This window comes from Sceloporus occidentalis, unplaced genomic scaffold, assembly GCF_023333645.1.
Source record: "Sceloporus occidentalis isolate IW3139 unplaced genomic scaffold, rSceOcc1.0.p SCAF_3, whole genome shotgun sequence".
NCBI lineage: Eukaryota > Metazoa > Chordata > Lepidosauria > Squamata > Phrynosomatidae > Sceloporus > Sceloporus occidentalis.
Window position 1 is genome coordinate 45,909,681 of NW_028316983.1, and position 27,097 is coordinate 45,936,777.

The window sequence follows — 27,097 nt, forward strand, 5'->3', positions numbered from 1 at the left end:
CCAAATTCAATTTCAGAAGCTAGGAGTCTAATGGAAGTCATGCCATGGCTTCTTTTTTTAGCCCCAACTTGAACACACCCAAACTGTCTCTTTTGTGTTCATTGTCTGTACCCTATAATACCCCTTTGAATACATTCTTTTTTAAGACACTTCATGGAAATTCAGCCAACTGCCTGGGAGACTGAAAGGAACTCTACTCCATGCTGATATTTGGATCCAGATTTACATGTGAGCTGGAGGTTCCCCACCAGTCATTCACATAGTGACCCCTCCAGCAACCTGAAAATGAGGTACAGTGGATCTGGGGGCCTTATGGAATGAAATGAATTGTGATGTGGGGATGAGGTGAGATTCTTCTGAGCAAAAACCAAACCATAAGTAGTAAGCAGATCCTGGATCCAATCCTGATCACCTAACTATACTTCCAATGTTACAGACGTTTGAGTCTTGAGAGACCACAGAAACTCATGCTGTGTACTAAGATTAAGTGGTGTGACAGTGAAGAATTGCTTGATGCTGTTTCGCTATTTTCTTCAGGTTAGTCATAGTTTAAGGAAAGATTTTTCACTGCCTTTCATTCCAAATTCTATTTTTGCAACTGCATTCCACACTGGGCACAGCTCAAGGCTTCCCAACAACATCTTAGCTTGCTGTCAGTCCTTCATCTCCTATATAAGCACCGGTCTCCTTGGGATAAAAGACTGTTGTGCACACTGTGGTCTCTTTTTCCATCCAGAATGAGAGTATTAGCATTTTCCATTTAGAAAACCTAGAGTGAATTACAAACTGATTACAACCAACCAAAAAGTAGAGCACTCTGCCTTACTCTTTGAAACCTCATTCAATTACTCCTCTCCTTAGTATCACTTGTAACCTACCCCTTCTGTCATACATTGGGGCCAATCTGATGTCATTCAAACTTGAGTTCTTTCACTGCACTTAGGCCTCTAAATAACATCTTGACATTTTTCAAGCAGCCTAACCCATACTTGCAAAACCATAACTCCCTACCTCCATTTTCTTTGTTTCTTTTGCTCTGTCACTTATTTTAGTCACCCTAAGGGAAGAGTCTACTGCTTTGGGGAATAGTTCTACTAATTAATTATTTTTCTCCATAAACATTGGTAGTAGAATAAAGCATAATTTTTTAACTTAACCTTTCTTCCTGTTCTTATCCCTTTTTCCTCAATGTGATCTAATGGAGTGCATTATCCACCATGTCAGTGTCACAATCTACCAGGCCACTCCTCTACAAAATATCCTATTTATTTTTGTATTTGGTATGAATGTATCCATGTGTCTTTACATACACATATCAGCAAATGTAGGGAGGGCACTCTCAGCAAGATATTGATTGTGAATAGATTATAAAGCAACAATGGGCAATGTGTAACCCTCTGGATGCTGTTTGACTGCAGCAATCATCCCTCACTCACACCTTCTGCTTCATCTAATAGAACTCCTGGTGAGCTACTTTAGTTTGTCTCTCCTTGGCTTGGATCCTTAATCTAACATATCCCAAGGCTATGTGAATAAGCCAGAGAAACAAGGGGAAAGGTGGGGAACTTTTGACTTGAGAAGTAGTTTATAAATTGATGATAGTTTGGCTAATAGATGAAACAAGGAAAACACTGCTTCAGATCCCATTTTGGGAGAATGCAGTAAATAAACAAACAAACAACCTGCATTACTTTTAGTTAAACACTTTGAAGAAGCATGTATTCATTGTACACACATGAACATAACATGTGTGGATGTGGGCATGTGATAACAATGGAGAAACAGGACACAACAGGTTATTACTTCAGCTACACATCCTGAGGCTTAGTTAGACTAGAGAATGGGAACTAGAGTTATGTGCCAAATGTTTCAGGAAATGTATTGCAGAGGAGGTCACAAGAGAGGCATGAACTCCTTTGGAAATCCCCCAAAGCCCAACACTATTTGAGAGACTGATTCCAGTACAGACCCTAGGGAGGTTATCTGCAACCAAAAATAATGGCTGGCAGCCAAGTTAAGTTTTGTCCACTTCTGCCTCCGTATAAAATTAAACTGGTAAGAACTAGAAAATAAAATTTGCACTATGCCGGCATAATAAGAACAGAAAAGTTACTGTCCACATTTGTGCCTGACAAAGGCCTGTTACAGACAGCCAAAATAAAGCTGCTTCGAGTCACAGTGGAGCTATGCTGTTTCAATGATGCATGCGTCCTAAGAGTCCAGAAGCCGCACCAAAGCCACGCTCCAGTCCTTAGGGCTGGAGCGTGGCTTTGGTGCGACTTCTGGACTCTTAGGACGCATGCATCATTGAAACAGCATAGCTCCACTGTGACTCGAAGCAGCTTTATTTTGGTTGTCTGTAACAGGCCAAAGAGATCGCTCTCAGGAGTGGTCAGATAGGTTAAAGGGTTGCAAGCTGGGACAGGGTCAGACATATAAAAAGGATCTATTAGTCTTATCTGACATGGGAAAGTATCCTTAGCTTTGTTTTTGAGACAACAGAGAGTGACTTTGAAATTATTCAGTTTGTCATTTCTGAGATCTTTGTTTATCAAACCAAAGTTAAAAGCCACTGCAGAAACAACAGTAGCTGTGTGTATGACCAAAGCAAACATTTTATAAATAGAAGTATGTTTTTCATATGGTCCCAAAATGGATGGTAAGCAGTTGTTGTGTCAGATCAATTCAGTAGTTCACAGCACCCAGAGCCAAGTTTAGACTGGACCAGAAAGGAGAATGACACACAGAAGACTAGCAGCAAAGCAAATGAGCTTTCTTAATGCAAAAGACTTCACAAATTCTAATGATGAATGCTAGAAAACAAAAGGTGGTCGTTACCCATAAATGGATCACTTGGACAATATATAAGGCAATCTTAATAATTAAAACTAGTGGCTGCAATTTAGATGCTTTATGATGGGAGAAGCCAGTCCCAAAGGTATCACATTTTGCCACTAAATAGGGCAATTACATCAATTTAGGAACAGCCTACATACTTTTATTCAAACTAGCAATGGGCTTGGTTGAAATGGCCACTTATAAATGCAAATATATTGTTTTTAAACCACAGGTACCAATTTCTTTTGGCAACAGTTGCCTAAAAACCCAAAGGATTAAGTCTTATTCGAGTAATCAAAGGACGTCTGGTTTGTTTTTTTTAAAAAAAAAAATACACCTTAGGTTTTTGAGGATGAATAGCTGATTTGAGCAAGAAGAAGTACAGTCCTCCCTCCGTTCTCGCGGTTTTGAGACTCGCATCCCTCACCTATGCACAAGGGGGAAAAGGAGGGGAAAACAATGGCTGCCATGTGCTTATATTCAAGTTAATGGGGCTGAACAGACCACCCCTAAAAGGCAGCCTACACCTGCCCCTTTCAACACCGGATCAGGGCCACGGCAACTACATGCCATGGCCCCAATCTGGCCTTTCCATGGTGCAAAAAGGAGCCATAAAAAGTGGCTCCTTTTTGCGCTGCAGAAAGGGCACAATAGTTGCCAGCGCTGCGGCATTTCGATGCTCCATCATCTGGATGTAGCTCCAGAGGAGCGCTGTGACACTGCCCACCATGTAGTGTTTGCATGTAGTGTAACACCAGCATGAGAGTGGTGCCAGGGCATGACACATGCCGATGCCACACCCCCACTCTGCCCCGATGCCAGTCAAAAATGCCGGTCTATCAAGGCTGAAAGTTCCTTATCATTTGGCATAACTGATGGGAATAGCCCCTTGTCTTCCCCAGAATTACAGAAAGGCAGAAGACGGCTGTTGTCTACACATTTTGAAAACTTCATGAGAATCAAAGCCATTTCCATTACAAACACATATATGAAAGTTGTATTGGGTGTGGTCTTTTAAATTTTATTATAAGAGTAGGAGGAATAGCTATAGAAACTATTTAAATAGCAGTATTTTTCATATTAAAAGTACTGTTTTATTTAGATCAGACTACAAAAAGATGCGCCCATTTTAACCACACCATTGTGCCATGCACAATTACAGAATTTCAGCTTACAGAAATTCCACCCGCACAAGAAAAAGAAACATCATTTCTATCTTGTAAGTCTTAATATTGTCACTATTATGACTTCTGTTAATAGCATTAGTATGTTTACTTCAATGATGAATCCTTTTAAATTCAATAGAATTACAATCCTGTGAGTCCAGGATTTTTACCTGAAGAATAATTACAATTTAACAGTCCAGCTGGATAGCCTGCCTCAGATGGTAAACTTCACTAACTTCACCTGCCAATCAAAAAAGTATAAACTTACCATAGAATAATGACTATAGAACAAAGAGTTAGGTTAAACAGGGGGCACTTTATTGACCTAGAATCTATTTACATTGTGATAATCCTGGAAGAAGCAAGAGAGTGGAGCAATCTGATATGGGTTCAGCTAAGGCCAGGGGTCAACCCTTGACACCCTCAGGCAAAAGACTTGACCCCAGAGGTAATCCAATAACTGGGTTGCTCCCCGGCCAGCCTTTACTAGAAGGCAAAGCTAGAATCTGCCACCCAAGCTGTAGGACTTTACAAGTGAAGCAAAACCTCCAAGTATGCCTCAAAGACAGAATCCTTCACCACCTCCAAACCACAGGATCCTAAAGAGGCAGTTCCTGAGCTCTATCCTATACCTATATCAAAAGGGTGCCAACATGTACACTGAAATTCTTATAATCCCCCCCCCCAACTGCCAAGTGGAAGCCTATTTACCAATTCCGGCCATAGTCCTCCAGATACAGTGTGGGGTAGGCAAACAACAACAACAACAAAAACTAGGTAAAGGAAAGAAAATTCCTACCTGGCCCCAAAGCAACCAGCCAGGCTCACACTGTTCTGTGGGTAGGACAGTGGGCTCTGAAGCCAGGCATGGAAAGTGGTACGTGAAGGGGCAGGTGACTCTTTTATCACCTTTAACTCCTCCTCCCACACACAGCATCCCAAGCATGTTACACCTAACACAAAGGGCTCAGATCTCCATCCCTCGATGCCATCAAATGTCACACCTCCACTACAATGGTGTGTGCTGTGCAGGTCCAGGACTACACTTCTGACTTAATGTAGTTTCTCATTTTGTAATCTCAGAAATAAGCGACAGTGACATATATGGGATGCTAAATATTTCCTAGCTCATATTTTCACACTAGCAATTTTTACTCCACCCCCCAGCATGACTACACATTGTGACATGTGCATTGTCCAGTATATATATATATATATATATATATATATATATATATATTACTACATGCATTAGCCTTTGAATAGTCTACCTGCATACCTGCAGTATATGGCATATTCACAAATAATACACATTCATTCCAGAGTTTAAGTATTGATCAATGAGTTGCGAACATCTACACCAATTTTTCCCCAACTGGTGCCTCCATATGAGCTGAATACACCCCTCATCATACTCAGAATGATTCTGGCACAGTATTTCACAGTTTGGGTATCACTGTTGACTAGGTCCTTTCCCTCGTAACCATACTGCTCAGTTTTGATAGTAGAGGACCCTGTTGAAAATCTGTGGAGACAAAAGGTCCTTTAAATATTAGAGCAATAACTGGGTTTCAAGTTTAAAACTAGCACTTCATTCACATCATTAGCTCCTTTAAAAACTTATTAAAAAGTATCCACTTGCTTTAGAAAGTGTTCAGAAGCAACACTGCATAACTATCCACGTGACTGCAGCATAAAAGTTTGGACGCTTATCCACTATTTGTGGAAGACACAACAGGCAGATACCTTAACTTCCAAAACACATAGGAATGCAAAATTAATGCCAAACAGAAGAGGACATGGACAACTCTAATTCAAAGCCATAGCATGTGAGATGTGGCATTGACAAGTATAAAAGCAGGGAACAGAGAAAAGCTAACAGCAGCGCAGGTAGAGTGAAGGTCTTTGTTACAAGTGTGAGAGTCAGAGAAAAAAGATGAGTAAGATCTTGGTGGTAAAGTACTTTCAAATGATGCCTCTGACTGATTTTGACCTTCAGAGAGGGATCAAAAACAAAGTCACGCATTACATCTCTAGGCCCAGGGAGTACAATATGTTACATGCTATTAGGCTGAGTAGAGAGTAATAGAGAGCCCAAAGATTTCTTACTTGAAATGGAATGGAGTTATTTCCGCTGTGCTCAAGATTGCACAGGCTTTACGCCTACCTCAGCAGGATCATACTGCAAAGACAAGCTGAGAAGATGGGTGTCATCATGCCAGTCCCTTTCCCTCGCTGGGTGGAATACTTTCTCTGCAGCCCACAGGCATTACTGAAGGTTGTCAGTTACCATCTAGAGCTCTCTGATATAAGGAAGTGTTCCAGTGGCACACATGCCTTCTTAGATATCACACCCTCTATCAAATTTGGTGTGGCAGAGAGCAAAAATTAGGCACTTTCCCTGCAGGTACCTCCCTAGAGACTAGAACACAGAACAAGGGATGCAAGCTCCAGGAACAGAGATTCCACCTCAACATTAGGAGGAACTTCCTGACAGTAAGGGCCGTTCGACAGTGGAACACACTCCCTCAGATCGTGGTGGGATCTCTTTCCTTGGAGGTCTTGAAACAAAGGCTGGATGCCCATTTGTCGGGGATGCTTTGATTGAGAGTTCCTGCATGGCATGGGGTTGGACTGGATGGCCCTTGTGGTCTCTTCCAACTCTACAATTCTATGATGCTAAGTTTCTAGAATTACACTGCATTCAAATAAGCCATGTGTTTAAATGGGAACAGAGATCATAAATAGTTTCAGAAAAAGGATTACCTTCATGAAAAGTAAGATCCAAAACACACTGTAGAAATAATCCATCTTGAGACTGCTTTAACTGTCCTGGCTGAGTGCTAGGGGATCCTGGAAATTGTAGTTTATTGTGGCACCAGAGCAATCTGACAGGAAAGGTTAAATGTCTCACAAAACTACAGTTCTCAGAATTCCCTAGCATTGAGCTCGGGAACTTAAAGCAATCTCAAGATGGATTATTTCTGCAGTATGTTTTGGATCCAAGATACATGGGTGAATAATACATTTCTTGGACCTGGACACAGCTATCTCTCCCTTTTTTGCATTCAGAAATGCTACAGTTACACAAGGCAGGATCTCATACTGAAGGAAGTTTACCTCAATCCAAGAGGCAACTGCACTACTCTCAGTATTTCCAGCTTCCTCTAACCACTAGATAATAGAGTTGGCTCTCCACATTTGCAGCTTTGACTTTTGCAGTTTTGATTATTTGTGGATTTGACTAATATGTTTTCTCTATTAATCCCTATGTCCTCCAGAGAGATTCTGCTAGAAATTGATGATAGAGTTGCACTGGAGGATCTAGAGATTACTAGAGAAAACACTTCTCTAGGTATTTGTAGGTCCTCCAGCTTGATTATATGGTTAAGTTTTGGCAGATGTTAACATGGAGTTGTACTGGAGGATCTAGAGATTCCTAGGCCCTTATCACACGCGAAAATCGGAACTCCAATCCAAAGCCATTCCAAAGGGAAGGGGAAGCAGAGTCAATTAGAATCCAGGCAATTAACGTGATTATCACATGTGAAGAGCAAAATTGTGGTCATTCCTGAGGCAAAGCAGAGCGAGTGCAAAATAATTTATCACACCAGTACATACCAGATTCACCAAGTCGAACTGGCACCCTTGTGCATGCCCAGTGGGGCTCTGAACGCATCGAGAACCTTTGCACTTCCAGGGTGAAGGGGGCCACTTCCTCATTCACGTGAATGTTAGCCTTCTATTTTATTCTATTTTTTACTCTATTTAATCCCGCAACTCCTGCCATGTGTGCTCTCAATTATACATACAGCCACATCCAAACGTGTCCTTCGTGTCAGTCATCCTATCCCCTTCTCAACATCCGAATGTGTCCTCCATATCAGCCTTCCCTACATGCCCCGCTTCCTCCGAATGTGTCCTGTGTCAGGCTTCTCTACATGCCTCCCTTGCCTCTTCCGAATGTGTCCTGTGTCCTCGCCTGTATATATGTGTGTGTGTGTGTGTGTGTGTGTATGTGTGTGTATATATATATATATAATAACAGGAGATGGAAAAAAAACCTTGAGACTGGTCGGGGGGGGCGAGTTAAAAAGCATGGTCCTTCCCTGTTCACATCATAACGTTACAACGTTAAAACGCTTAATATGAACATAACCACCATCACCCCAAAAAAAGCTCTCCGCCTTACCCCATCAACATACTGGAAGGAAATGGGGCAAAATTGCAGCGGTGCATCAACGCATCATGGGAAATTTGCTACTTTGGAGGTTGGGGGGGATGTACCAGAACAGAAGCAAAGTTGCATTCCACACCAAGAACAATTCGGATCGGATTCGAACTGATCTTGGAAAAAGATTTGTGAATCCGCTAAGTCACTGAATTCACCTACATCAGGAATCACTTTGGTTTGATTTTGGGTCTGCCTCGGAATGACTCCCCATAGAAAGCAATCACGTGTGATAATCTATCACGTTATAACATGATTATACTGATTCCTGTTCCCATTCCTTGTAGCAATGTTTTTAATTTTCATATTGTAATTGTTTTTATCCTGTACTGTAATGTTTTAATTCCTTGTAAGCCGCCTTGATCATTTTTATGGAAAGGCGGGGTAAAAATAAAAATTATTATTATTATTATTATTATGAATTTGCATGGTTGGACCCTGAGTGGCTTCGGAATGGAGTTGCGAAACCCGTCGAGTCATAAGGGCCCTAGAGAAGTGGTCTCTCAGGTAAAAAAGTAGTGATTTTTTTTTTAATTTGTGGTTATTCCACTTTCACAGGGTCCTGTGTCCCAACCCCAGCCAATGTGGACAGAAAACTGTGCTTATAATTTTATTTTGAATTACTGTTTTTGCCTAATGTGCCACCTAAATTTAATCATCCATTGTTCTGACATGGGATTTCTTATTCTCCCATCTAGCACAAGAGCCATGTGTTTAAAAAACCAGCACAATTACTGGCAGCCTTTCATCTACAGAACTGGAAGAAGTCAACCATTCCACATACTCTAAATGAAACTTAATCCCATCCTATTAAACTGAGTCTACATGTTTGCAGACTCCATCTTGGGACTTTAGCCTGAATGCAGATCATGTGGCTTCAGTATCTAGCCAGGTCCATTTTTGGACTATTTTGCTTCTGCCCCATGCCCATCTTGATGAAGAGCTCTGGATGACTTGAAATTTCATTCTTTTAATAATATTTTAGTAGTTTAATAAAGTATCAGAACCAGTGTGATATAGTAGTAGTGGTGTTTGACTAGGACTCTGGAAATCAGGGTCCTATTCCCCACTTGGTCATGGAAACTCACTGGCTGAGTAACACACTCTCAGTCCCAGAAAGTCCCATGCTAGGTTCACCTTAGGGTCACCTTAAGTCAGAATGACTTGAAGGAACACAACAACAAATATAACTCAGCTCTGTTTTTGTTTTCCTCCCAATGTTCAAAACTTCTCTTACCATCTCAGAGAAATGCTGATTTGGTAAAGAAACAAGGCAACAAATTCTGCTAAGTCCAATACAAAACACATAAACATGGTTATAGCATAATTTAGTTTAAGTGAGAAGAGATTCATACATGTGTCACTAGTTGTCTCCCAATAAGACAAAGTTTGTCTGTTGCAATATAAAGAATATCACAGCATATGAACCAACAGAGGACTGAATGTTGATGCTTTTGTCATTTTAGGAGCAGCCTCTTGATGATACTTTTGGTGCTTGCTGCACATTAGGAATTCTATTAATAGAATTCTGTGTTGCTTATCTTAGACTCTGGCACCTTGTGGTCTCTACAACGGCTGCCAAGAGAAAAGGTTTTCAAAGTCAAAAGTATCACAGCAGCTTTTACACAGGATACATTAAAATAAATCCAATAAATAAATTAAGGCATCAGACAAAACATAACGTTGACATTACCAAAATTGCAAAGGACTCATAAATGAACCAAGAACATTCAATCAGAATGGCCAAAAATATCAATGTCAGAAGCTAAACAATATTTTTAGCTGAAACTATTTCCAAATACAACTTTTCTAGGAGTCATTTTATTTTGTAGTAGCAGCTTACACACTGGTGTTCCCCGTCCCCGCCCCCCCCCCCCCCAATTTTCAAAGAGTCACGTACAAAAAACAAGGGAACCCTCTATAAATAGCTGTAGCAGACATTTTTCTCTACTGGAATCTATTCCATTAGGAGTGTGGCTCCTGTTGTAGGACCAGACAGATCAAGCTAGCTTAGTTTCAGTCAAAATCCTTGTGCAATTCACCAATAAACTGTAAACATGAAACTTCAAAAGACTCTTACCAAACTAGTTTGACCTTGTCCTGATCGACTAAAGCAAAGTCAAGTGTGTCTTACCCATATATTCCATCTTTTCAGAGTACAAATGCATACTAAATGAATATACAGTGGGCCCTTGTTATCCACTGGGGTTTGGTTCCAGGACTCCCTGTGGATACCAAAATCTGTGGATGCTCAAGTCCCAGTAAATACAATGGCATAGTAAAATTGTGTCCTGTATATAAAGTGGCAAAATCAAGGTTTGCTATTTGGAATTTATACTTTTTTTTAATATTTTCAAGCCATGGATGCTTGAATCCGTACACAAAAAAATCCATGGATAAGGAGGGCCGACTGTACTTCTGTGGAATCTATTACATGCTCCACCTTTTGAATTTATGGTACAAAAGATAAAAATGTTATTTGGTAGTGTTGAGTAGCAAAAACATAAGCTTTGGTCTTGTCCAGATGGGCCTTTTAGCACGTACCGAGTACATGCTAGGGTTGCCTGGAAGCGTCCTTTACAGATGCTCCCTAACCCAAGCACATACTCAGGACATCAAAATGGTGGCGCCCTGTACAGATGGACGCCGCCATTTTGACATGACAGCTGTGCCACATCCAAACAGTGTGGTGTGGCCGTTATGTGCTGGCGCTGCTACAGGGCGCTTGTGGCACCCTTTTAGCAGTGCTGAAAGGAGCTCCGAAACAGAGCTCCTTTTGCCGCGCGTATCGCTAGTGTGGCCTTTAAACAACCACGCTAAGCGGCCCCTTTCTCTCTCTCCCCGCCGCTGTTGGGGTGTCCTTGGGGCATGAAGCCCCAAGGACACCCCTTTCCAGGCTGTGGGGAAGCTGCGCCTTGCCGCTTCCCCAAGGCCTGGAAAAGCGGTAGATTGGGGCCTCCGGGGCTGCCGCTGTGGCCGTTGAGGCCCCAATCCATCGGGGAAAGGGGCGGGTGCAGGCCATCCCAAAGTCTGTATCCTGCCATAGTGTGATAGTTTGTGCTACAGTGTGGGAGGTACGGGAAGAAACTGCTTTCTGCATAGGAAAACACTTACTTAAAGGAATACATGGGAAAGACATGGTACTGATAGCATACAAGAAGCTGATAGCAATACACCGTAAAGAAAGGCAATTAATTTAATGTGGCCACACAACAATGACCAATGTGTACCATGACAGGACTTTAAGACTCAGCTCAATCAAAGTAGAAAATAAAATTAGCTGATTCTGAGTTCTAGTTTCATGCCCAGTATCTTTTCCATTACTATTACCATGCATCCAGTCATGGATACACAGCACAGGCCACTATTTGTTCTCAGTCCTACAGTGTACAGTGAATATATCTGTATAATCATGTTGTCAGTTCACCTAGGTTACTTCTCAAGGGTAAGGGGGAGATGAGAAGCTCTTCATAGAGAGGCAGCAATTGGCAAAGCAGGAAAGCTAGTGTGGTGTAGTGGTTTGGGTGTTGGACTAGGACCCTGGAGACCAGGGTCCAAATACACGCTTGGCCATGAAATAGCAATAGCATTTACATTTCTATACCACTTCATACTGAACTAAACAGCCTCTAAGCAGTTTACAACATGTAAGCTAATTGCTCCAACAAGCTGGATTCTCATTTTACCAAGTTATGAAAAGATGGAAGGCTGAGTCGACCTTGGAGCCCTCAGGATCAAACTCACAAACTGGTGGCTGTAGTACAGGCATTTAACCACTGCCCCACCGGGGCTTCCTGGTGAATCCACCCCCCGGTAACCTTGGGCAAGTCACACTTTCTCAGCCCCAGAGGAAGTCAATGACACCCCCTCTGAACAAAACTTGTCAAGAAAACCCCATGACAGATTCACCTTAGGGTCACTGCAAGTCAGAAATCACCTGAAGGCACACAAGGAGAAATAAGGAAAATAGAGAGAACCTGCAGACTATGAATCAAATCATGGGTTCTTGGTGTAACCCTGTAAAAAACATGCTATTTATAGAGAGTCAGAAAGTGGCTTAGTGGTTTGAGCATTGGGACCGAGACTCTGGAGACCAGGATTAGATTCCCACCTCGGCCATGAAACCCAATGGGAGAGATTGGGCAAGTCACACTCTCTCAGCCTCAGGGGAAGAAGGCAATGGCAAACCTCCTGTGAACAAATCTTGCAAAGAAAACCCCAAGGTAGGCTCACCTTAGGGTCGCAAAAACTCAGAAACAGCTTGGAGGCACAGAACAACAACAACAGAGAGTCAGTGTCACTGTCCAAAGGCAAGCGCAAGAGAGTCATAGTGTGACACTCTCTCTCTCTCTCTCTCTACCTGTGAATGGAGTGATCCAAGGGGGACAGAGAAAAGGAATGAAGGGTCGAAGAAGTGGAAGAGCAAAAAAAGCAGAGACTGAAGGGGAATTTGCCACGGCTGACACTTAACCCCACCCCATCTCAGACTTGGTCCACAGATGCCTTGTTCTCTAGACATTTACCCTTAGGCCCCAACCCTCAGCAACCCTATTTTGCTTCCCTGGAAGGAGGGGTCCCTGGACATAGTAACCATAACTATATGTGTGTGTGTGTATAGTGATATATATAGATATAGATACACACACACACACACACACACACACACAGTGGGCCCTTTTATCTGCTGGCGTTTTGTTCCAGGACCCCTGTGAACAACAAATTCTGTGGCTGCCTGAGTCCCATTAAAAACAATGGCATAGTCAAATGGTGTCCCTTACATAAAATGAAATATGAAGGTTTGCCCATTCAGAATTTATACTTTTTTGGAGTACAGTATTTTCAAACCATGGATGCTTGAATCCGTGGATAAGGGCGTAGTGCCTGAGCTCTGGGAATCGGGAGACCAGGGTTCGAATCTTGGCTCGGCCATATAAACACACTGGGCGACTTTGAGCGAGTCACACTCTCTCAGCCTCAGAGGACGACTCCCCCTTTCTGAAAAAACTCAGGGTAACCAGACTTGGTCCTCCTTTTTTCTCCAGGACATGTCCTCCATTCTGTCCAGGAGGAATTCCAACTATATATAAAACCAAATATATAAATCTCTCTGTCTCTCTACATATATGGCTGGAATTCCTGATGGACAGAAGACTGGAATGGAAGACACATCCTGGGAAACAGGAGGACAAGTCTGGTTAGCCTGACTTTACGTAAATACAGACTGTGAATGTATCATAGATGGCTATAATGAAACTAAATATATATTTAGGCCCATATATACCATATACATATATTTAGAGTCATAGATTTACATATTTATATATAGATAGATTTACATATTTATGGTATACAATTAAATATATATTAAACATATTTACAGTCATATATATATATATATATATATATACACACACACACACAGAGTCAGAGATTTACATATTTATATATAGATCTATATATTTATGGTATATAATTAAATATATATCAAGTATATATTTATAGTCATATATATATACATATATATATATACACACACACACATATACACACAAAATCATAGATTTACATATTTCTATATAGCTATTGATGTAGGTTCATATAGAGCTCTGGTGCCACAGCCAAGGGCCATGCCCAGGGCCGCGAAAGCACTCTCAATCCGGGTTATTCCTCCCATGTAGAGGCAGGCAGTGAGGGGGCTCTCTAGTACCTGGTGCAGCGCTGTCAGCCCGTCCACGTTGGCCGTGTTGAGGCGAGCCCCGCGGGCCAGGAGCCTCTTCACCTCGTCGGTGTCTCCGCTGGCGCAGGCGGCCAGGAAGACGGCTCCGTCCTCGAAGCGGACTCGGGCCCCGCCGCCTCCTCCTCCCCGGTACCGGCTCCGGGCGGGAGTCACCGGCTCCAGCTCCGTCAAGGAGCCCTTCCAGCGCTTCAGCTGCTCCGCTCGACGCAGCCGAGCCGATTCCGCACGCTTCACCCCTAAGTGTCCCGGCTCCGACATGGCGGCGGCGGCGGCGGCAGCAGCAACAGAAATAGAGGCCCAAACTGCACCGTCTTTCCTTCCTTCTCTCTCACACTCTCCCTCTGCCTCCCTGAGGAGAGCGACGCGGCCCCGACGCCATCTTTAACGCTTTCCCCGCCCCACTCCTCAGTGATTGGGGCGCAAAGCACCTTGGGAAATGGAGTTCTAAATCATGAGGAGAAATTGGCCCTTTCTCGCTCAGGAGGAAGGAAGGGGCTTGCGCGCCTGCGCAGGCGGAATCTCAAAACATCCTGGGAAATGGAGTTCCAAGAAGACAAAACTAGGACGAGCGGGGCTCTTCTTGGAACTCCATTTCCCATGGTGCTTTGAGAGGCCTGAGTAGCTTGTTCTTTCTCGCTCTGCTACTACAGCGCCGACGCAGAGAACCCTGGGACATATAGTTCTAAGAGGCTGAGAGAAGGGTTTTTTTTTTTGTGGCTGACGCTTCTGAAGCGGCTGAGCGGCTTATTCTTTTTAGCATAGAAAGGAAGAAAAAGGAGGCGTTACTATTAAGGCAGTGGTTCTCAACCTTTGGGCCTCTCCAGGTGATTTGGACTTGCAAACACGCTTGTAGAATGTGGGCTAGACAAGGCAACTGTTACATGGATCTGTAATTGGTTGACTGGCCGAAGCCAAAGGGTGCTCAACCATGGCTCCTTTTCATCCTGGAGAGAAGTGACCAGTGGGGTCCCACAGGGCTCTGTCCTGGGCCCAGTGCTATTCAACATCTTTATTAATGACCTGGAGGACAAAATTGGGGGCATACTTATCAAATTTGCAGATGACACCAAATTAGGAGGAATAGCTAATACTCCAGAGGACAGGATCAAGATTCAAAATGAATTGAATACATTAGAAAGCTGGGCCAAAGCTAACAAAATGAAATTCAACACGGAGAAATATAAAGTACTGCACTTAGGGTGGAAAAGTGAAATGCACAGATATAGGATGAGGGACACCTGGCTGAATGAAACTACATGTGAAAGGGATCTAGGAGTCCAAGTAGACCACAAGTTGAACATGAGTCAACAGTGCGATGCAGCAGCTAACAAGGCCAATGTGATTTTAGGCTGCATCAATAGAAGTATAGTGTCTAGATCAAGGGAAGTCATAGTGCCACTCTATTCTGCTTTGGTCAGGCCCCACCTGGAATACTGTGTCCAGTTCTGGGCGCCACAATTCAAAAAGGACATTGAGAAACTGGAGCGTGTCCAAAGGAGGGCGACTAAAATGGTGAAGGGTCTGGAAACCTTGCCCTATGAGGAACGACTCAGGGAGCTGGGGATGTTTAGCCTGGAGAAAAGAAGGTTAAGAGGTGATATGATAGCCCTGTTTAAATATTTAAAGAGATGTCATATTGAGGAGGGAGCAAGCTTGTTTTCTGCTGCTCCAGAGAAAAGGACCCGGAACAATGGACGCAAGCTCCAGGAAAAGAGATTCCACCTCAACATTAGGAGGAACTTCCTGACAGTGAGGGCTGTTGGACAGTGGAACAAACTCCCCCGGAGTGTAGTGGAGTCTCCTTCCTTGGAGGTCTTCAAGCAGAGGCTGGATGGCCATCTGTCACAGGGGATGCTTTGATTGAGAGTTCCTGCATGGCAGAAAGGGGTTGGACTGGATGGCCCTTGTGGTCTCTTCCAACTCTGTGATTCTATGATTCAATTCCCAGAAATCCCAGTCAGTATGTTCATTGTTCAGGAAGTCTGGGAGTTGATGTTTCAAAAAATCTAGAGAAGCAACGGTTGAGAACCACTGTTTTAAGGGGAAGGTGCTGTGGCTATTAGTGAAGACTTATTACAAAGAGAGACAGCTTGGTGCAGTGGTTTGAGCTTTAGGACTCTGAAGAGAGCAGGGCTTGAATCCTGGCTCATCCATTTAAACATATTGGGTGACTCTGGGCGAGTCACACTCCCTCAGCCTCAGAGGATGACCCCTCTCTGAAAAAACCTCAGGGTGACCAGACTTGGTCCTCCTTTTTTTCCAGGACATGTCCTCCATTCCAACCTGTCCAGGAGGAATTCCAAAATGTCCTCCATTTTGAGCATGAATTTATTTTGTAGTGTAATTGTAACTTTTCAAGCCATTTATTTATGCATATATAGTATTTATATCTAACCTATCCTCCCCCAAGGCAGTTCACAATATACAGTTAAAACAAGAGATAAAAAGTGTAAAAGCAATTCAGCAAATGTAAATTAAATAAATTAGAGAAAAGAAATGAGAAAGTAAATCTTCATTTTTAAAATCACACTTATAATGCCAAGTGGCTATTTTTATGGGCCTTGGGATGATCACTATAACTGTAATTACTCGTTTAAAGTAACCTTCCAAACCCTGGTGCTTCTGGAATGGCTTCAAAGTTCTCTCTTCCTGCTCATTAGCCCCATCTTGTGGGCAATGCAACTTTCAATCAGAGGCGTTTGTTTCCCAATTTAATGCCTACCTGATCCTGCCGGTCAGTTAAACTGATTTTAATGTCATGAAATGTTTACCAACATTTTCTGTGAAGTAGAAAGTAAGGGAGAATACTCAATTTGACTGGGATATTTTTAAATTTATATTTTATTTATTTATTTATCATATTACACAATCATACAAACAATAACATTTCATTTTAAACATACAACACATTCTTCTTCCTTGTCCATCTTCTATCTTCATCCATCTTCCAGAGTTTATCAGACAAGGGGAATTGGAAGTATAATCTGATGGCAATCTGAACGCAATCGTGGGGTTCAACATTATTGCGTGACAACCCATTACACACAAATTTGGGCAATGGGAAGTCAGTCCAAATGCAATCATGTGGTTTCACGTTATTGCATGATACGACTGCCACACAAAAATTTGGGCAATGGCATGCTATTTTCAGGCAATGGGGAGCCAGTTCGAATGCAATGCGTATTCATGTAATTGCGCTAAACTAGCCACTTTAACTGAATGTGTTCTGGCCCCACTTTCTTTTCATTCGAATTTAAGAGAAATTCCTCCCATTTGATAAACTCCTCCATCTTCTTCCCTTTTCTCCTTACCTTCTCTAAAAGTTAAATCCCTATCCTCTTTCTATTACTACTACTGTCACCTCCTTTCTCCTTCCTTCTATCTTCCTTCTCCTTTCTTTTCCATTACTCTCTCTTTCTTTTTACATTTTCCACCTCTCACCCTTTATGACTGGGATATTTTTAAAAGGTCTTGGGATGGGATGAATGATGTGAGTTTGCTGAGGAATGGAAGGTTAGGAAGAGAGTCGAGGTGCAGTGAAACAAAGGGCCCTGAAAATGCCTGAACAAAAAGTTGACAAAGAAGAAGAGCTGAATAGAGAAAGGGCTGATGAAAAGTGAGAGTATGTGGGGGAAACTCATACAGAGGCCAAGATCTAGAGAGGCAGTATACTATTGCCTGGCAGGAGATCACAAGGGATAGGGCAAGAGTCAAGGTAGCTAAAGAAAGTGAGACGAGAGCAAACAAAAAGCTAAGAGCAAAGACCCAAAGAAAAACAGACATAAAATGAACAATGGGTAGCTAAGAAAAAACAGGGCAGGAAAATGCTGAAACCTTACTAATCAGGCTCAAAGAGACAACCAGTAAAATCCAAGATAAGGCAGAATTGTAACTAAAACATCAAAGCAAAACTATTTCAATAAAATTCAAAAATATACTTAAGTCATTACCGAATGTATGCTGCTCCTTAGCAAATGCTACAAGGTGAGGAAGGATGGAAACCACAGATTGAGGACAGAGGAGAGAGATGGTTCCTCACCAATACATAACATTTTGCTTGTTTTGTCACATCATGCTTTTATTCATGGAACTAGATTGTTGTTTTTAAAGGGTTGCATTGTGCAATGCTCTGAAATATATTTTTTCTCATGCTGCTCTGTGTCATTTTAATCTGTTTCACTCCATGCTCCCTCCCCAGTATACCTATGGTCCATGTTCTTAAAATGTTGCCCCTTGTTTTGTGATAAACCCCAAAGAGTCTTTATACCATTTGTCCAACAGTTGATTGACACACTTTTTTTTTACAAGAATGAACCTCTTCCCTCTTCTTTCACCCTGTCTTGTTCACATCTCTCCCAAAGCTGTGAAGTCAAAGGCTTTCACAGCTGGCATCCATAGCTTTTTGTGGGTTTTTCAGGCTATGTGGCTGTGTTCTGGCAGAGTATATTCCTGACTTTTGCCAGCATCTGTGGCTGGCATCTTCAGAGAATGCTAGAATGTAAACGAGTGGGGTTTATATACTGTGTGGCCCTTGGTTGAGAGGAAGTGATTTAACATGTTAATCTCTGTGTTGGTCTGTTGTTGAATGGCAAGGCCTCAGGGTGTCTATTTAATTAATGACCCACTGTCTGCTGGGAACCCCCCCTGACCCTGGGCAGTTTTCATTTGCATTTGCTGGGTCTTGATGCTGGTGTTCTTCAAGACTGGTAGCCAAACTTTGTTTACTTCAAGGGTTTCTTCTTTCCTGTTGATGTTATCTAGGTGTTTGTGGATTTCCATGGCTTCCCTGTGCATTTGGACCTGATAGTTGTTGGCATGGTCCAGAATTTCAGTGTTTTCAAACAGCATTTTATGCCCAGGATGGTTTATAATGTGTTCTGCTACTGCTGATTTTTCTGGCTGGTCCAGTCTGCAGTGTCTCTCGTGTTCCTTGATTTGTGTTTGAACTCTGCATTTGTTCATCCCTATGTAGACTTGTCCACAGCTGCATGGTATGCAGTAAACTCCTGAGACCACGAGAGGTGATAATCCTTAAACCCACGTTCTACTAATGCTTCTTTCCTAGTATGGGGACAGCTGTTGCACCTTCAAAGAGCAAACCAACGTAGGCATAGTTGTTTCAAAGTGGGGAGTTCTGATTACCAACATAAATATTTGACTACAAGAATACATGTTTTGCTTTTATACTTTCTGTACAATGACTTTACTAGGCTAGATCTTTTTCACTACAAGTGCCATCATTCCTGAACACTGGACAACTAGGAAGGCCTTTTCTATTTTTTTCATCTAAAACATGGCCATGCAATCCATGCTGATCTGAGGATCTCAAATGTTGCAGTCCAAAAACAACTTTGGAAAGCTAGACCTTTTTTAATTATAGCTGCCATCAGCCCCAAACTTGATCTTTCCCTTAAGCATAGACTTGAAACACAATATAAAACCTTGAGTTGGGGTAGCTGAGCTTTTTTTTATCACTCACTGCTATACTACTATACACTATACTATGGTGGCAGACACTTAAAACTAAGAAATACCAACCAGTATGAAAGAATACTAGTTGTGCCAAGCAATACAAAAGAATGCTCTTTTCAGTGCCCCAATCTCATGGTTGATGATTTCTGTTTATTGATGTTATTTGCTGTCATGTCAGCTTCAACTTATGGCACCTCTAAGTATGTGAGACCCCCTGGGAACCTCAGTCATCAATTGCCCTGCTTAGGTCTTGTAAAAACAGTTGTGGCTTCTTTGATTGGATCAATCAACCTGGTTCTTGTTAGAGACCAGAAATTGATCCAATAAAAGGTAGGAAGGTTCATGAGAAAAGAGAAATGGAGGAGTTAAGAAATAATTAATGAACAAGGACACACCCACATGTCTGCACTTAATAAAACAACACCAGAAACAGCATCCTTATGCTAGAAGTGAATCCATGTGTACAGAGAAGAACAGCATCAGACCACAGAAGTTTAGATTTACTGAGTGAGTCTGGGGTGAAAATAATGCTGATTAAAACAGGAATGCTAGATGGATTGAACTAGGCATGCATCATGTGAATGTTGAATAAGAAAGTGTAAAGGGCTATGTATGATTCATGCCTTGAAATGCCACAAGCCTTTGGTCTGGATTCCCTAACTCTTCAAAAAATAAACCTTGGACAGCAACCTCAAATCATAAGAATGCCTACAATTCTCACAGGCTCCAGGCCAATCAAATTCAAAGTTCTTTGGAAAAGAATTCACATATCTTGTTGAGGAATGGGGTGTACATCTAGATTCCAACAATGAATGTATACAGGTGAGAAGTTCATCTCTTTCTAGTAATGAATTGAAACTTTTTTCTGCATTGTCTCATTTCAGGGCACTTCAGCATTCCCCTTTGTGTAAAAACTGGTGCTGTCCCTGGTTCTGCTGATCTCCCTCTGTTTTGCCATCTGTTAAGCATCACCTATCCAGCCACCTGACTCAATCTCACTGCAACTCACTACTTGCTACCAACTGCTGTTTGCTTAGTATGAGTCTTAGTAGAACTTCTGTCTTATGGCACAATGCAGGCCATCCATCTACATGACACACAATGAAAGAACAGTTTCCATTTGGTCTTGCTTTCTAATAAGTGACACTCCAAGTTGTAAATGGCCTTTTCTTTTCCAGTCTAGTCTAAATGTTTGGTCCACATATACAGTTCTTGAAGCAGATGTGATTTCCCAATGCTGTCTATTTATATGGTTCTTTACCATTTTCCAGCTAATTTATATCACTTTAGAGATTCCTCTCATCAACCTATGGTTACATGGGCTTCCAACACATGAACAATGATATAGCCAAAAAAACATAATTTTAGCACCAATGCTCCACTTAAGCACAAGTCTTGGAATCTCAGGATATTTTAACATGGGAGAATGAGCAGACAGATTAGTGATCTTTTTAGCTAGTTTATTAAAATGGACAAAAGGACACAGATACACACTAGTTTTCTTCGGGATGACTTCTCATTGTCTAGACCCATAGATTCTATATTGACTTTATATTATATGTAAGTAAATCACACATCTTATTTCTCTTATGGATGACATATATGGGCACTGCAAAACATTTAAGTACCTATTATACTTCTATCACAGGTGCTTAACTATCCAGATAAGAAATTTCTATTTACATTAGATGATTGCAAGATGAATGACTCTTACACCTTTCATATACCTTTTGGGTTGTTTTGTTATACTCAAGTCACTTGTTTAATCCTTCCCTGTTGGAATATTTTCTACTTACAGTATCTTCTTTGTTTTGGCATAGTGGCTTCAGGCTAAGAACTAAATGGTAAACGGCACATTTTAACATTTTAAAGACCTAGCCATGTTATTCTAGAAAATCAGTATACAAAGATCTAGTAGCACCTTTGAGATTAACTAAAAGAAAGAAGCTGGTAGCATGAGCATTCATAGACTTGAGCTTATTGAGGAAGTAGGCTCAAGTCTATGAATGCTCATACTACCAGCTTCTTTCTTTCAGTTAATCTCAAAGGTGCAACAAAATCCCATTGCCTACAGATCTTTAATATTTTGTTATCTATCATGTAGACATCCTACTTTTTAATTTAAACATTATATTATATTGATATTATTTCCTTCGTATCAAGGCTTCAGGTGATTAATTTTTACAAAATATATACTCAGTTAGCAGTGGCTCTGATTTAAAGGAACTGATATTTTAAATATTCAAAGTAAAATATATTTCAAAAATAGACCTGCCAGATTCATTTTATCTCTCTGTGAACAGAACCTCTTATAACTATTCCTTACAACATAACATTCATCCATAAAGTTTACTGGTGTAAATCTTGATAAACTGCTTCATGATTATGGGATTACACATAATACTTAAATACCCTTTCCTTGTTGTAATAACATAGTTTAAACACAAGGAGGCAGAGGCTGTTTTGAGACTTGCCCAAAGTTAAAAAGACAACAGCAACTGTCCTACAGTGGATTCTCCTGTTTTCAAATCTTAGCAAAATTAATCTCAGCAAAAAAGAAAGGAGAAAAAAGGGTTTCATGACATTTTCATCAGCTAAATAGCACTTGAGATTTGAGATGTATTTCCTAATTTTATATTCTTGTTTTGCTTCTCTTTTGTTTTACTCAAGTCTGATAACAAAATAAACACCAGTGGTAAATATAATAAACCACATTAAAATTCATAACAATGAACAAAGAGGTAACTCATCAGTTGCATTGCTAATGAAAACATATAATCTTGCCTCTGTTTATAAAACATGAAGAAAATCTGAGAGATAAATAAACATCACCAGTTCATAAGTGGCAGAATAATACACTTAGCAATCTTATATATGTTTATTTAGAAGTAAATCCCACTGAGTGCAGTGTGGCTTATTCCCAAGTATATAGAATTGCAGCTTCAGATGTTGAACCTTTTGGCCAATTTCCCAGGCAGCCCATCCTTCATATGAGAAATATACACATTGCTAGGCACACAGAGAGAACAAGAAGATCTGTATTTTACAGATGTTTATTTCAGACACTGACCATATTTTGTTACCACCACTTTACCACTTTAGTCAGGGGCTTGCACAAAATATAATGTAATTAATGACAATACTACAAGTCTTGCCTAAAAATGCAAGTATATAGACGGAGTCCAAAACTAGCCTTTCTTTCCTTGACTCTGGCTGCATCCACACTGCAGAAATAATCCTGTTTGACACCACAGTAACTGCCATGGCTCAATGCTATGGAATTCTGGGAATTATAGTTTGTTGTGGTACCAGTACTCCGACAAAGAATGTTCTGAAAGAAATTGAATTTGCAAATGGTTCTTGGAAGGCACCATTGTCTGGAAATCCTACTGTTAGTTCAAACTGGAGTATGCAGTAAGCTGCATGTGTTTATTTACCACATTACCATTGATTCAACGGGGCTACTCCAATTGATAGGAACAATAGACTTAGATCCAAGGGTTATGTTTTTTTCTTACAGATTTCAAGGGGTTGCTATGTCCAAAGGTACAGTTAGATGATGAGATACAATAAAATCCTGTTGAACAACTTGTGTTTCCCCTATAGCGATAGTGATGTTGAATCCATGATACATTTATTCTTTCATCGTGATTGCTGTCAAGGGACTAGAAAAGACATAGTCCAAATGATTTAGCTTTTCCCAGGCCACCCCCCCCCCTTAGTCTATTTTAACTATTTTGCTCAAAGATTCCAACAAGATGTTTACAGAGCAGGTAGCTAAGTTTAAAATTTGACAATTCTTACAAGATCATCAGTGGCAGAACAATGTTAACTATATGTAATGCATAACTTATGTTAAGCTATTTTCATATTTAGATATTTTATTGTGTAGTGTATTCTTTTCTATCAAATGTATATTTTAATCTGAGGATTTGACTGCAAATAAAGACAACAGAATTTAATAGAAGGCAATTTGGCATTATGGACACTATAGTGATACGTCCCCACTCTTTGGAGGATAATATATATTGCTTCATTGCCATTACAATGTTTTAGGCTAACCCTGCTGCAATTTAAGGCCTTTCTGCTGCCCTGGGAGGAACCTGGGGCTCCTGAACCAAAGTCATCTGTGCAGAGGACCACTGGCCCCATTATTCTGTGTCTGTTATGGGGGGGGGGGGGGGACCCAAGACTTTGGGGAAGTTCCTTCAGCTATGAGAGTTAGGTCCAAAAGACATATATGAGGTGTCTGGACTTCTTCCCATTTAAAAACATCAGACAGCTTCATTAAAGTATACCATCCAGCAATCCCATTTTGGAGAGGCAGGAGCTGTACAAACAGCCCTGAAGGGGCGGCTCCAACCGCTCCTTCTTCAGCCGGATCGGGGCCAAGGAACCTTACACCGCGGCCCCAACCCAGCCTTTCAAGGGCGCAAAAAGGAGATGCAAAAAGCGGCTCCTTTTTGTGGTCTCGAAAGGCCACCATAGCCATGGCGCAGGGACGTAGGGAAGGGGGGATTTGGGGGTCCAGACCCCCCCTTCAGGCCCTGGGGGCCTTCAAGCTCCTTCCTCCCCCCTCCTCCCCTCCATCAAAACCAGGACAAAGCTCAGAGAGAGAGAGAGAGAGAGAGAGGAGGGGGAGGGAGGGGGTTCTTGTGATTTCTTTCTCTTTCATTTCCATCGGAGTCCGGCTTCCACTCCTCCGCCTCCTCCCTTGTGCTTTTGCCAGCATGTCCAAAGGAGGGGGACTCAAATGGTGAAGGATCAGGAAACTATGCCCTATGAGGAACTGGGGATGTTTAGCCTGGAGAAGAGAAGGTTATGAGGTGATATGCTAGCCCTGTTTAAATATTTGAAGGGGTGTCATTGAGGATGGAGCAAGCTTGTTTTCTGTTGCTCCAGGGAATATGACCTGGAGCAATGGATTCAAGCTACAGGAAAATGGATTCCACCAAAATATTTGGAACTTTGTAACAGTAAGCGCTCTTTGACAGTGGAACACACTCCCTTGGAGGGTGGTGGAATCTCCTTCTTTGGAGGTTTTGAAACAGAGGCTAGATGGCTATCTGTCGGGGATGCTTTGATTGAGAGTTCCTGCATGGCAGAATGGGATTGGACTGGATGGCCCTTGTGGTCTCTTCTAACTCTTTGATTCTATGATCCTGGGATTCTAAAGAAGATCCTGAGCCCATATGGTGTAGTGATTGGAGTGTTGTACTATTGACTTTGGAGACCAGGGCTTGATTCCCAACTCAGCCATGAAACGCACTGGATGATCTTGAGTGAGTCACACTCTCTCAGCCTCAGAGAATGGCAGTGGCAACCCCCCTCTGAAGAAACTGGCCAATAAAATACCCCTTTATGGTTGCCATAAATCAGAAATGATTTGAAGCCACACAACAACATGCTTCCTGGATGTCTTACATTCTGTGGTGCCTTGTCCTCCTTTGCAGTGAGGCAGGGTGAGCAGGTCTCATAACCGCAAAGAAGGAGAAGGCACAGCAAAAACGTAGGGCATTCCAGAAAAATGTGGACCATGACCCCAGAAAACCCTCACATAAATGTGAACCCCTGCTTCTTCGTCTTCCTGCTCAAAATGAAGGCCATTTTGGAATTCCTCCTGGACAGAAGGGCTGAAATGGAGGGCATGCCCTGGAAAAGGAGAAGGTTAAGGGAGACCCACTATCACTTTCCTTGCTCTTGGCTCTCTAGTCGCCCAGAGCAGCTTCTGTAAGAGTTGTAAAGAAGCTCCATCCTAGGCAAGGGGCCCTGGCTGTTTTTCTCAGGAACCATGACATCAGCCCTTTGGCGTTATTGTTGCTTGCGAGGGAAGGGAGGAGGCCAGCCCTCCCTGGCGGGGCCAGGCTCTTTGGGCTGGCTTCTGCTGCTGCTGCTGCTGCTGCTGCTGCTGCTGCTGCTGGGCGACACGCCTTCCTTCCCCGGAGCAGAGCACAAAACCAGCCCCGTTGCTTCCAGACTTGGGCCAGGCCAGCTGCAGTGGGGAGCAGAGAGCAGGGCGCGGGAAGAAGAGCCTGACTCCAGACAGAGGGGGACCAAAGCAGCAGCAGCATTAGCCAGGTAAGCACCTCGCCTTTCCCGCCTCAAGTGCTGTTAATGGAGGGGGCCAACGCCCTCCTGCACCTTAAGAGGCACCCACTTTGGTCCCTCTTCCTCATATTGCCCCTTGGCTCACATCTCTCTCTAGAAAACCCAGCAAGGGATACCTTCATGGGGCCAAAGCCAAAGGCACAAAATACAGCTTGCAAGCTTTCGAGTCTCCACTGGCTTCTTCCTCTTCTTCAGGCTCTACCTGATGTAACTCTGGAGAAGAAGGTACAAGTCCCTGCTCAGCCGTCAAACCCACGGTGTGAGTCACACTCTCTCAGCTCCAGAGAGTGGGGCACATTCAGTCACACTCTCAGCCTCAGAGGATGGCAATGGCAAACCCCCTCTGAAGAAACTTGCCAGGCAAATTCCATGAGAGGGACTTTAGGATCTTCAAGATCATCGTGGGCCCTGGCAACCCCCTTCTGAAGAAACATGCCAAGAAAACCCCTGATAAGGTTGCCTTAGGGTCATCCTAAGTCAGGAATGATTTGATGGCACACAGCAACAACAACAAAACAAAACATGGCCAACACAACTGCATCTGGATAGGTTATCTATTTATTGGTTATTTTAATGGAGGAGGCAGCTCGCTTTTCTACGTGACTGTTCCAAACTCTGTACATGCTCCAACTTTTTAAAGCTTTGCACTCTGGAACTTGAAAAAATTACAGAGGGAGACCAGAATTCCCAGAATCCTCTGGACCTGAGTCATCCCCAAAAGTAAAGTTTCCAAGTTGGGCAGTCTTTTAGGCATGGAAGTCAGCAATAACCGTTGAGTGCAGTGGGCCTGCATGCTTGGATTTTAAGTGTGATTCTGCTACTTTGTGTCATTGGAAACGGGGCATTGGCAAATATTTCAGGTCAATATGAAGTCAGGAGGACAGCCCTGTGCAGTCCAAAAAGTAACTTTTCCAAGTTATAATGTGGGATTCTTCACCCAGAAATCTGATTTTGCCACAAATCTTAAAGGTGTGAGTGCAACTGTAGCCAATATATTTGCTTTGCACTGCACACCTCTGGTTAATTCACGAACGTCACTGTGATAAGGAACAGCCAAAAGGATATGGGTGTGTTTCATTTTGGCTGATATACTTTGTGGGCCTTGCTTCCTTCCTGTTCATAAACTTTGATACACACAAGAACTGCACAGCTGTAGAGGGTTTTCTAAACCCATCTTCTTTTCAGTGGTGGAAAGTCAGCAATCCACAACAGGTGGCTGTCTAGACTCACCTTTAAAAATTCCAGCCAGGGCTTGCAAAAATTACTGTTTTACTATAACTCCCAGAATCCCCCAATCAGCTTAGTCACTAGTCATGCTGGCTGGGAGATTCTGAGAACTCATTTTTTAAAATAATAATAACAAAAACCAGTTTTTACTGTCCATAGTACTGTAACTCTTTCCAACAAAAGACGACTCCCACTCCAGGTAATTAATTCCATTGTCAAATTAGTCTTACAAGGCCCTTCTAATAATAATAATATAATATTAATGATTTATTTATAGCCCGCCCAATCACAAGGAATCCAGGCAGGTTACAACAATAA

The 27,097-nt window shown here is 42.2% G+C and overlaps 2 protein-coding genes across 16 annotated transcripts in view; one reads left to right on the forward strand and one right to left on the reverse strand.

Moving 5' to 3' along the window:
- Nucleotides 1–14,366, reverse strand: part of PPP1R12B (protein phosphatase 1 regulatory subunit 12B) — a 183,312-nt gene extending 168,946 nt beyond the window's left edge. For 14 of the 15 annotated variants that reach the window (XR_016280405.1, XR_016280404.1, XM_089514315.1 and 11 more), the window contains exon 1: nucleotides 13,943–14,366. Coding sequence is in view for 12 of the 15 variants with exons in the window: in XM_089514315.1 (XP_089370441.1) it covers nucleotides 13,943–14,230 (288 nt within the window). In the remaining 3 variants the exon portion in view is untranslated. The remainder of the gene's footprint in view (nucleotides 1–13,942) is intronic. The other variant, XM_089514319.1, reaches the window with a different exon arrangement.
- Nucleotides 14,367–25,385: 11,019 nt separating this feature from the next.
- CSRP1 (cysteine and glycine rich protein 1) overlaps nucleotides 25,386–27,097 on the forward strand; it is a 36,009-nt gene continuing 34,297 nt past the window's right edge. Inside the window, exon 1 of the mRNA XM_089514322.1 lies at nucleotides 25,386–25,522. The gene's annotated coding sequence lies outside the window, so the exon portion shown is untranslated. The remainder of the gene's footprint in view (nucleotides 25,523–27,097) is intronic.